At 42.3% G+C, this 11,852-nt stretch overlaps 1 protein-coding gene across 2 annotated transcripts in view; it reads left to right on the plus strand.

Annotated features, from left to right (window-relative positions):
* Itch (itchy E3 ubiquitin protein ligase) overlaps positions 1–11,647 on the plus strand; it is an 88,129-nt gene extending 76,482 nt beyond the window's left edge. Inside the window, exons 23-25 of one of the 2 annotated variants that reach the window (NM_001005887.2) lie at positions 3,232–3,328; positions 5,866–5,938; positions 9,160–11,647. In NM_001005887.2, the coding sequence (NP_001005887.2) occupies positions 3,232–3,328; positions 5,866–5,938; positions 9,160–9,259 (270 nt within the window). In that variant the 3' untranslated portion in view covers positions 9,260–11,647. Of the gene's footprint in view, positions 1–378; positions 2,466–3,231; positions 3,329–5,865; positions 5,939–9,159 lie in introns of those variants that run through there. The other variant, XR_015683001.1, reaches the window with a different exon arrangement.
* Positions 11,648–11,852: the final 205 nt, after the last annotated feature.

Raw genomic sequence — 11,852 nt, forward strand, 5'->3', positions numbered from 1 at the left:
CAATCACACAAAAACAAGTAATTTAAAAAATAATCAGGGCCTGGACATATGGCTCAGCAGTTAAGAGCACCTGCTTGCTATTCTAGAGGACCCAGGGTCAGTTCCTAGTACCCGTGTCCATGGCTCAAAACTATAGCTCCAGTTCCAGGGTATCTAATGCCTTTGACCTTCACAAGCACCTGTAGTCACATGCACATAAGACACATTTTAAAGATTTGTGTATTTTTATGTATATGAATACTCTTGTCTTCATGCACACCAGAAGAGGGCATCAGATCTCATTCCAAATGGTTCTGAGTCACCATGTGGTTGCTGGGATTGAACTCAGGACCTCTGGAAGAGCAGTCAGTGCTCTTAACCCCTGAGTCATCTCTCCAGCCCTAGAACCTTTAACTCTTAAAGAAATGGAAATTAAAACCCAAGCTAGATAGGACTTTGTGCACATTAATTTAGGAAATGGAGAGAAATAATCTTTGATGAGCATGTGGAAAACCCAAACCCCTCATTCATTTCTGGTAAGAATTTAATGCACTGCAGTGGGAAACAGAGTGGCAGTTCATCAAAACATCAGACATCCCCATGCATGGCGGCCACATTCCTATAATAACAGTTAGGAAGCAGAAGGATCAGGAGGTAAAGGCCAGCCTTAGCTACATGAGATTTTGCCTAAAAACAAAAACAGTTAAATATGTAGTTAACATGATTTAACAATTTCCCTTCAAAAGAATTAAAACCACGAAACTAAGCGGTATTGCTATATACCAGTGTTTTTATCAGCATTGTTCAGGCTTACCCAAAGGCAGAATTAACCCATATGCATATTAATGGATTAACAAATCAGAAGTAGTACGTATGTATAATGGAATATCATTTAGCCCCCAAAAATGAATGAAACTTTTGATACATAATGTTGTGTAAGGCTTTAAAGCAGCATGAATTTTGAGCTGAGCATGGTGTCTCATGCCTGTAATTACAGGTATTAGAGGCTCAGCCTAGGCAAAGCCTATCTCAGAAGTAGGAAAACATGTGAATTTTGTGCTGGAGGTACAGCTTACCCAGCATGCTCCAGGCCCCAAATTCAGTCTTCAACACTGGGGCTAAGGGGTGTTTAAGAAACAATCGGGGCTGGGGATATAGCTCAGAATGTTTGCCTAGTTATTGTACCTAGGCCTTGTGTTCAGTTCCCAGCACTGTGCGAAGAAATACGTTTTGAGGCCTGACTTGGTAGCACACATCTGTACTTCCAGTCCTCAGGAAGCTGGAGAATCACTACAGTTCTGCCTTTCACCTACCAGCTGCTGTTACTGAAGGCATATCTTAATTTTTAAATAATTGAATCCAGACATGTACACACGTGTTTATTCTTTAAGTGGACAGATTTATTTTATTTTAGTTTTGGGTTTTTTGAGACAGGGTTTCTCTGTGTAGCTGTCCTAGAACTCACTCAGTAGACCAGGCTGGCCCCAAACTCACAGAAATCTGCCTGCCTCTGCTTCTAGAGTTAGAAGGATTAAAAGGTGTGCGCCAACACTGCCTGGTTATATGTACAGGATTATTGAAACAGAATGTGGGATTGAGGTAACGGGCAATAGGGAGTAAATTTTGTTTAGGATTATGAAAGTGTTCTCATGATAGTAACAATAGATAATAGTGTGGATGAGTTAATGCAGCTGTATTGTCCACTTAAAATTATGAACATGGGGAACTAGGAATATGGCTGAGTCTATAAAGTGCTTGTCAGGAAAATGTGAGGATCTGAGTTTAAATCTGCAGCACATACACAAAAAGCTGGACACAACAACACACTCCTTAATCACAGAGCTGAGGAGCCAGAGACAGGGGCGACCCTGAGGTGTTCTAGCCATCTGGCATAGCTGAAAGCACAAACTGTGGGTTCCACGAGAATCTTGTCTCAAAGATAGGAAAAACAAGGTAATGAGCTGTTGAGGAAAATATCCAATATTGACCTCTAGCCTCCACATAGGCGCATGAGCACCCATGTGTACTCGTGCATGTGCACATGACAAGTTTATATACCCATACAATAATTAACATGGGGACTTTTACCACAGTCTTCCGTTTACTTATTTGTCTGTTTATTATGTATATGTTCATGCGTGTCACCATTTGTGTGTGGAGTTAGAACAACTTGCCAGCATCAGCTCTTTCCTGCTGTCAGGTGGTTACAGACAGAGAACTTAGACACCAGGCCAAAGCAAGCAGTTTCGTCCATTGAGCCATCTCACTGGCCACTTACCATAACTTTTAAAAATAAAATGTAAAATGTTCTCTATACATGTAACAAAACTCACGTTAAATACAAAGATGAGCTGGGTGGTGGGAGCACAGGCCTTTAATCCCAGCACTTGGGAGGCAGAGGCAGGCAGATCTTTGAGTTCAAGGCCAGAATGGTCTACAGAGGAAGTTCCAGGACAGCCAGGGCTACACAGAGAAACCCTGTCTCCAAAAAAAAAAAAAAAAAAAAAACAACCCACCACCACCACCACCAGACCTCACAACCTCAGAAAGACTAGCTGAAGTAATTATGTCTATTTTCCTAGCATTAGGAGGCTAAAACAGGAAGGTTTTGAATTTTTAAGGACATTGTCAGCTATATAGCAGTCTTGAGGTTACTCTGGACTACATGAGACCCTGTCTCAAAACCAGCTGAATAAGTAATTGGCATTCATAAATAGGGGGAATAATTCCTTACAAAATATATTTCACTTAGCCAAAATACACTACAGTGTATACTACCTGCTGTATACCTTATACTTAGACCCAGACTTTTAAGAGATAAAAAAAAAACCCATTCATACATGTGGCTTACAAATCTCTTAAAATTTTGAGGAAAGAGGCTATTGGGTTTCATGAGTTTGATTTGATTTGGTAATAAAACCAAGAAATTTCAAGCTAGGCATTTGAGTCCTGCGTAATTACAGCAGTGCGTTATAGGACAGCCAGGTGTAAAGAGAGCAGGTAAGGCTGCCCTAGAAAAGTAGACCTTTGTGCTGCACAGGAGGGAGCTGTGAGGCCTTGCATGGCCTGCAGAAATCATCCTGAGATCTAGTAGGGAAAGAGCTGAGGCTCTGGCGGGCATGGGTCAATTTCCTGTCTAGTGTTGCTGACTCCTCATGTTCTTTCCAGTTTTGAAATGATCATTTCCTTTCTTGCTTAATATGCTGTATATAATGTGTGACTTACATTTCTCCTTAAATGTGATATTAACAGTTTGTTAAAGAAATTGATAACGAGAAGAGGATGCGACTTCTGCAGTTTGTTACCGGAACCTGCCGATTGCCAGTGGGAGGATTTGCTGACCTCATGGGTGTGTATAGCGGGAGGTCTGTGTAGAGACTGGTTGTCTTTTTCTTTTTTTTTTCCCGGAGCTGGGGACCAAACCCAGGGCCTTGCACTTGCTAGGCAAGTGCTCTACCATTGAGCTAAATCCCCAACCCCAAGACTGGTTGTCTTATTCTGTGAGATAATGGTGTATGCCACACATCAGACACAACAGACAGATGTCCTGTTCTAACCAGCCACGATTGACCTGGACTATGGAGTTATCTCAATACATTTTCTCCTATTTTATATGACGGGTTCTCATGTACCCTAGACTGGCTTCAGACTCACTCTGTAGACAAGGCTAATTCTGAATTCCTGGTCCTCCTGCCTCTACATATATGTTCGATAAAGAGCTATAGACAAAGATAAATTTAAGTAGACAAATTCTTACTACCATTTTTAAGATTATATTTGAGTTTAAGAAAAAAGTCTTAAGCATTGGAAAAATCATAAAGCATAAGGAAAGATGGGAATGGCTGGATATGCTGGCAAATGCCTATAATCCACACATGGGGGTTGTCGGGAGAGGATTAGGAGTCCAGTCTCCCTTAGCTACACAGCATGACTGAGGCTGGCTTGCACCACATATGACCCAGCCGCAAAAATAAAGACAAGGAATAGGCTTAATATAGTAGAGTAAAACACTTACCAAGTGAATTATAAAAGGTCAGAGAAAAATAAGATAGGTCTTACTTAATAAAAGTATACTGATGGGCTGGTGGTATAGCCCTTCACTAGCATGCTTGAGGCCCTGAATTTTATCCTTAAAAGGAATAAACAAATTTTATTGTTAAAATATATATTCTTAGGGGCTAGAGAGAAGAGGCTAAGATCACCGGCTGCTCTTTCAGATGACTGGGGTTTGACTCTCGCCCCCACATGGCAGCTCACTGCCAACTGTAACTGCAGTTTCAAGAGAGTCAATGCCCTCTTCAGGCTTCTTGGCCACTAGTAACACACCTGGGATACAGACATACATGCTTATAACACCCCCATATACATAAAATAATGTAAACATCTCACGTGCGCGCGTCTGTGTGTGTGTGTGTGTGTGTGTGTGTGTGTGTGTGTGTGTGTGTGTGTTAATCAGATGTCTCAGCAGATAGACATTGTACAAGCCTGATGATTTGAACTCATGTAAAGGTAGAAGGAAAGAACCACTCTACAAAGCTGTGCCCTCCAGTTGTGCACTGTAGCATGCATGCAAGTACACACACAAAACCCTATGCCTGCATTATTGTTATTGTATTTTTATTGCATAAAATTTCCCCATAAATCAAGGGTCTAATATATTTTAAAAAAATTTAATGGTAGGGTATTTTCTCATTTGAAAGGTGACTAAAATTAGGACTATAGTGCAGGAGTCTGCATAGAAGATATGTAATTATGGCACAGTGTCAAGGTAAGGATAAAAACAGGCAGCCTAAGAAATAATTTAAATATGTTATGTTCTTTTCTATCTCTTCCTCTTTACTTGTTTTCTTAGACAAATAACTGGGGCTGACCTCAGCTGTAGGAGAGGTTGGCTTTGACCTGGTCTGCAGATAGTACTTCCCAATACTGAAATTACAGACCTCCAGCTTAAAGTTGGTATGTCACTGTTTCATCTAGTTTGAAAGAGCAGTCATGGCGATGGCCCTATGACACATGGGATGTGACTCTACTGAATTCCAAATCTTCTCCATTACATGTTAATGGACCCGTCTCCTGCTTGTCTCTGTAGTTAGAGACACTGTAGCGAACAAAAGGAAGCATGCAGAGGGAATGACTGTCTTCTTTAGTCCACATTTCTGACAGTTCTTGTATGTGATAACCATTCCTGTTCCCTTACCTCACTGGGGTATATCACTACTAGTGACCAGGACTCATTGTTGCAGACACAAAAGAACTCCCAGTCTCTGTTGCTCTGGATTTAGTCAGTAGGACACAGGGACTTTTTGTGCATGGCTGTCCTGTATACTTAGAACATTTGGCATCAGGGCCGTCTAGTTCAAAGAAGCCAGCGACACTACAGTCATGTTAGCCACAGTAAATGCTTCCGAGGGAACAGCAGTGTCCTGTCAGTGAAGCAGTACTCGGTGCTGATGAGCAGCATAGCTGTGTCCAACGGGAGGGGAGGCAGGCCTCGTGGAGAGGCGAGGGTCCATTGAAGCTCAGCTGTACAGGCCTGTGTGGACTGGCCTCCTGTTGAATCCAAAGGGTAAAGTTTCAACAGTTGGACATTCATGTATTCTTATGTGGGCTGTTATTAAATACGTGATTGTGCTATGTGCTAAGGAATGATAAATACATTTGCAGGTTTTCATTAACAAAATGATTCTCAAATGCCAGCACTTGTTGGAAGCACCCGGAAGCTTGTTAAAATATGTAGCATGGCCTCTGTTCCTGGAGTTGTTACTGCAGTAGGTTTGGGACAGGTCCTGTGTATCAGTGGTTCTGAATGGCAATACTGCTGTTGAACTGGGAAGCATAATTAAAGAACTCTGAATCAACAAACTTTGTACTTTCATTATGTTTTAGGGAGTAATGGACCACAGAAGTTCTGCATCGAAAAAGTTGGCAAAGAAAATTGGTTACCCAGAAGCCATACTTGGTAAGCAAAATCAGAAATAAAGAAAACAGTCTTTTATTCATTTAGCCTTACTAATGAATGGCTACTTACTAGTAAAGAAATAATTTAAATAATTCCCCCGTATCTCAACAACTTTACCGAGGCAGAATTTATGGATCACCCAATAAAGATTTATTTTTGTGTGTGTATGAGGCTGCATGAGTATATGCGCATCATGTGTAAGTTACAGGTGTTCTGAGCCACTAATGCAGCTCCAGGCCGTTGAACCCAGGTCCTCCAGAAGAACCACAAGAGAGCGCTTAGCCTCTGAGCTGTCTCAGCAGTGCCACACACACCCCTTTTTGGGACAGGACTCATAGCTCAAGCTTCTCTCGAATGCCTCATCTTTCTACTTCCCGGATGCTGGGATTTCTACTGTACCAGGCAGTTAAACCCATCTTCATTTGCAGACACTCGGTAGGCTTACAGGGTAATGCAAGCAGCCGCGTAATTGTTACAGAGGATCCCTATGTGTTGTTTGCCATGGGGTTAGAATACTTGTACCTTTTCTCTGAAACAAGAAACAGAGTTTGAACTTAAGAATCCTTACTTAGCAATATGGTAAACAGGGAAAAAAAATTTTTTTTGCAATCCTCGGAATTGCTTGCACATACCAGGCAAACTTGGTAACAGAGCTATATCCCCAGCCCTTGTTTTCTCTTTTAAAATGTAGTTTAACCTCATTTCCAAAATGCACTAAACTAAAAATCAACTGGTCTTAATCTCAGGTACAGTTAGTTTATGTTGGAATTCAGTCTACTGTCAAGCACATTGGACTTTAACCATTTATAGGTGTGTGGAGTTTAGTGCTGTTAAGTGGGCTGGCATCCCTGTCATCCATTGGCTGGTGTGTGCTCTCTAAACACACACTTGTAATCTCCAGCTCCCGATGACAGTATGTATGTCTCTGGGACTTTGGTTAAGTCAAGTACTTTTTATGTATGGAATCAGATCCTTCCCTCAGTTTGTATGACTAATGTATGGTTTCTTGGGGTTTTTTTTGGGGGGGGGTGTAAATTATTTATTTTGTACAATACCCCTAGGGACACACAGTTGACTTTGTAGGGGCTACTGGCAGCAGCAGGGAGTCAGATTCACACTAAGAAAGCTGTTGAGGTTTGGTCTGTTGCTATGTATTGTATTGTAATGCTAAATTCTGTATCCTAAGCTCTAGGCCTGTGAATGAATTCTCACAGTTACAGGCTTTTGTTGTGCAAACCTTGTTTCCTAGTTTAAAACTGTTGGTTAAATAAGATAGGTGGGTTTTGAGTTACCTGGTTGGAGGCGGAGAAGCTAGAGGCCAAGACTGAATGGGGAGAGGGGACACAGTACCAGAGAGGAGATGGGCTGTGGCACTAGCGCAGGCCTGGAGAAACACCAGGCATCTAGGGGACACCGCTGGGGTGGGGAGGTGGCCAGGCCAGCAGTTAGAGAAGCAGATTAAAGGTTGCCCCTCAGTAATTATCAAAGCCAAATAAAATAACCATAGTCCGAGTTACACGTGTTTGTAAGCTAGCCAGGGGCAAGATTAAAATTGGTTCTACTACAGAAAGGAGTGTGGTTTTAATGGAAGCCACTTTTTACATTCATGAGCCTATCTGAGTGTGTGCATGTCTGTCTGTGGGCGTGGAGGCGCTGCAGTAGCATGCGGTAGGAAGTCACAGGATGCTCTACACAGTCAGTTTCTTCTTCCACCTTCTGACCCAAGGCAGCAAGCTCTTCCCCAGCTGAGCCATTTCACCAGCCTAGGAAGTAATTGGTTGGTTTTTGTTTAAGGTAGGGTCTCATTAGGCAGCCCAGGTCAACCTTAAACTCAGGATCCTTCTGCCTCATCCTTAACATTCTGAGTTTATTAGCAAGGTGTGGACCTGTGCTCAGTTTGGGAGATTTTTGGAGGGTTTTTTTTTTGTTTGTTTTTTCTTTTTTTCTTTTTCTTGTTTTGAAATGAGCTGGAGAGAGCGATGGCTTGGTGGTTGAAAGCAGCTTCTTAGGTGACCACCACCACCTACTCTAGCTCCAGGGACCCTGACACTCTTTCTTCTCTGGCCTAAAAAGGCACCACACACATGTGGTACACAATCAACACAGACAAGCAGATACATGAAGCAGATGTCTTACTACATTTGTACATGGCAGGGCCATGAAGGATTTCCTTCATTTGTACCACATGGGTCTCAGGGACATAACTTGGGTCATCTGACCTGCTGAGCCATCTAAGAATATAACTGGTTTTGCACTCATGTTGTACACGTATGTTTTAATTCACCAGCTCTTCATAAACATACTGACAAAGAGATAACAAAGCTCAGTTATCTTCCTTCATGAGTAACATCTTCAGGAGCAGCTTCCTTGCTACCTTATGAAGATGGCATTGCACAAATGTGAGGACACTTAGGACAGGGATGGCGGCATAAAGCCTGCAGTTCCAGGGCTTGGAAGTAAAGGCAGCAGGGCTGGAAGCCCTGAATCACCCTAACTATACAGTGAGCTGGAGGGCAGCCTGGACTGTGGGACCCAGCCTCAAGAAACATACAGACTGCCTAGGAAGCGCAAGGCCCTGGGTTCGGTCCCCAGCTCCGAAAAAAAGAACAAAAAAAAAAAAAAGAAACATACAGAAACCAGACCCTGCTTTAAAAAAAAATCTATGGCTCTGCTGGAGAAATTCACAGCTAAGAACAGAACAGGAGACTCTAGAGGGAACAGAGTATTAGGTGAGGATCATTTTAGTTTAGTTTGTTTATATGGATTTTGTTTGAGACAAAATCTTCCTACATAGACCAGGCTAGCCTAAAACACACAGAGGCCCATTTGCCCCTTCCTCTTGTTGTTGGGATTAAAGGCTTGCGCCACCACAGCTGGTCCCTCATTTCGTATTCTAACATGATACACCTAAAACCACCTGCATTTACAGTAAGATTGCTGACCACTGGGCCACAGTGGGTAGTTGGAGCAGCAGGAGAAGACTGGCATTTGCTGAGGGTCTGCTAAGTACCTGCAAGGTGCTGTGTGCCTGTTTCTAACTGTACCACCGTGGTGGGTGCTGCTGCCCCAGTTTACCAGAGAAGACACTTGGAAGGGTAAAGGCAGTTCTTGAAGGCTGTGTGGTTTAATCACACATTGTCAGACCTCGGAAGTGATGCTGTGGGCACTGCCTGTGCATCTTTGTAGTTTCCTTTTCTCAAGCCAACAATTCTTTCTTTCAGTTTTAACCGCCTGGACCTCCCACCCTACAAGAGCTATGAGCAACTGAAGGAAAAGCTGTTATTTGCCATTGAAGAAACAGAAGGATTTGGACAAGAGTAATTGTTGAGACCTTAGGCCACCAGAGGCCAGGGACTCGTCTGCAGTGTCTGTCCCTTTCCTTCTCTGCCTGTTGCACATCTTATTGTAAACTTGGACTGTGACTAGAGAGTTATCTGAGAGTAAGTAAATTAATGTTATCGTTGAGATCTTCCAGTCATTCTGGATTTCTACTCAACGTTTCCAGAAAGCAGATCTACAAACAGTAGTCAGAAACTTAACATGAGATTTAACACAGCGATGAATTCTCCCTGTCTTACTCCACTAGATTGTTCCCTTAACAACAGTTTGCTGTTTGTCCGGAGTCTCACTTGGGCGCAGGTCTCTTAGTGGCTGTTGTAAAGGGCTTTGCAGGGACATCTCAGAAACTGCAGTACACAAGGTCTTCCTGGTAAAGCCTCTAGCTAAGAGGTGCAAGCTTAACCCAGCGTCTGGGCACACGAGCAGCTGCAGCTTGTGCTCTCCCGCTCTTCTCAGCCTGGCCTGACTGTTGTTTTTCATTCCTGAAGCATGACCAGTGCACCATCCTGCTGTTATTTCTGGAAGTGACGCAGGACTTGCATTTCTCTACAAAGTAGTTGTGTCTATTTGAATTCAGGGAAAACTTGGTCCCCGCCAACATATGACTTCATACCTCTCTTCATTCAGTTTGTAATTGTTTATTGCCTTGCACATATGAAACCATACTTACAGACAGTATCAGCACTGTGGCTCCCTCACGGTTTTTAGAAATTTATCTAGAATTAAAATAAGTTCAGATGAATTCATGTAAGATCATTCCTGATTTTTAAATTCTACACATAAATTAAAGCTTAATGGTGTTGATGTAATCCAACACCTTAGTTACATTTCATCCTTGCTAAAATATTCAAATTGCAACCATTTTCTAACACAGATGGAGGTCAGTTCAGTGGTGCAGTGTCTGCAGTCAGAACAGCATCCAGCAGCCACACAGCTGCGCTGTCTTCACACTCCACTCCTGACACAGCAGGAGCCGTTTCTACCTTCTTCAGGTCCTGATCCGCAATAGTTTTCTCACCTCTAAAAATTTTAGATCTCCCTTTTCTTTCCATGACTCATTTATCTTAGACTGCTCCTTTAGTAACTGATGAATGCACTTTGACCTTCTCTGTAGTTAATTCACCTTGGCTTAGCATTAGACTGTCAAGATGGCTGCCGCCATAGACATTATGGGCAATAGGATGAAACCTCAGCCAGTTGAGTCCCTTTTGTAGCCAAATCCCAAAATCAGCCTTATTATTCTAATAGGGACCTTGAAAGGTGTTGGTGGCATAGCATAAAGCCAAGAACACAGAGTGTGACAAACCCCTGTCCCGTAGGAAAGAGTTTCTGTGTCCCTAGCTGCGCGTCCTGTTCTCGTCCTGGGACAGTTTGAACCCGTGCAGCTGTACTCCTTAACACTGCCATCATCAGCAGAGACGTGTGACAGAGGGGTTGCCTCATTGAGAAGCTGTCAGTGAAGGGAGGACTCAGCTCCTCCCCAGCCCTCTTTACCCTCATACCACAGCAGATACATGTCATCTCTAGAAGCCCTAGTCATTTCCAAAGTAGGGAATCTCTGCCTTTGTGTTGGTAGGGTTAAAAATGTATATGCTATTGCTTTGTCTTACAGAGCGAATGTCTGCCAACTTCCCATTCACTACATAGGCCTGAACTTTGGTAATAAATGACTATAAATATTAAGCCTTCCACAAAGACTTCCTATTGAATCCAATTCTTGTACTAAAGCATAGTTACCTACCATACTCACTAGAGATTTATGAGATAAATTAAGAGATAATGTAAGGAAATAGGCTTTGTTGAGTCTGCATAATGCTTCATGATTCGTTTAGGGACCTAGAAATATTATGTGAAAATGTATAAATATCATCCAAAAGGCTTTCTGCCCTATATTTTTAAAATACAGAAGTTATATTTGAAGTAGTCCTGGCCCTAGTTCTATAGGGCTTGGCTATTTAATATTTTTATGGAAGAAATGTTTAGTTCTGGAAAAGGTAAATGCTTGTATATATTTTTGCAGCCCTGGAGTCTCCCAACTCCACTTTTTCCTTTAATTTAATTGATCACATGTATATGTCTTCCCTGCTGTGTTAGAAAAACGGGGGCTGGATATCCCAAGAATCAGAGAGTATATAAGATAATGCACCTAAACAGCAGACATAAATATTACCAAATGCTTTCAAATTTTGGTCCAAAATGAGTATTTTGGAATAGATTTATTGTGAGTGTTTAATTAGCGATTTTCCTTAAATCTGGACTAAGTTGCTTTTAAGACCTTTTTCTCTGTAAGCATCATAAATGCTAATCAACCTGTTAAGTTTTTTTTTTCTTACTGCATGTTACATTGAAATAAAAACAGAGTAAAATGAGCATTTGCCTTTTCTTCTGCTCTTCGATGGGTTCTACAACAGGGCTGCCGTGCAGTGGAGCGACAGCACTGACAGTGATGAACTCCTTCCACCTTCTCCAAGACTCACAGTGACTGTTCACATCTAGGTGCAGACTCCTCACCCAGGGTTGGCTCACCTGCACCAGAGCTCTCACCCGGCCCTCTCTGCCGTGTCCTACTTATCTG

This window comes from Rattus norvegicus, chromosome 3, assembly GCF_021556685.1.
Source record: "Rattus norvegicus strain SHRSP/BbbUtx chromosome 3, alternate assembly SHRSP_T2T, whole genome shotgun sequence".
In the NCBI taxonomy this organism is placed as follows: Eukaryota; Metazoa; Chordata; class Mammalia; order Rodentia; family Muridae; genus Rattus; species Rattus norvegicus.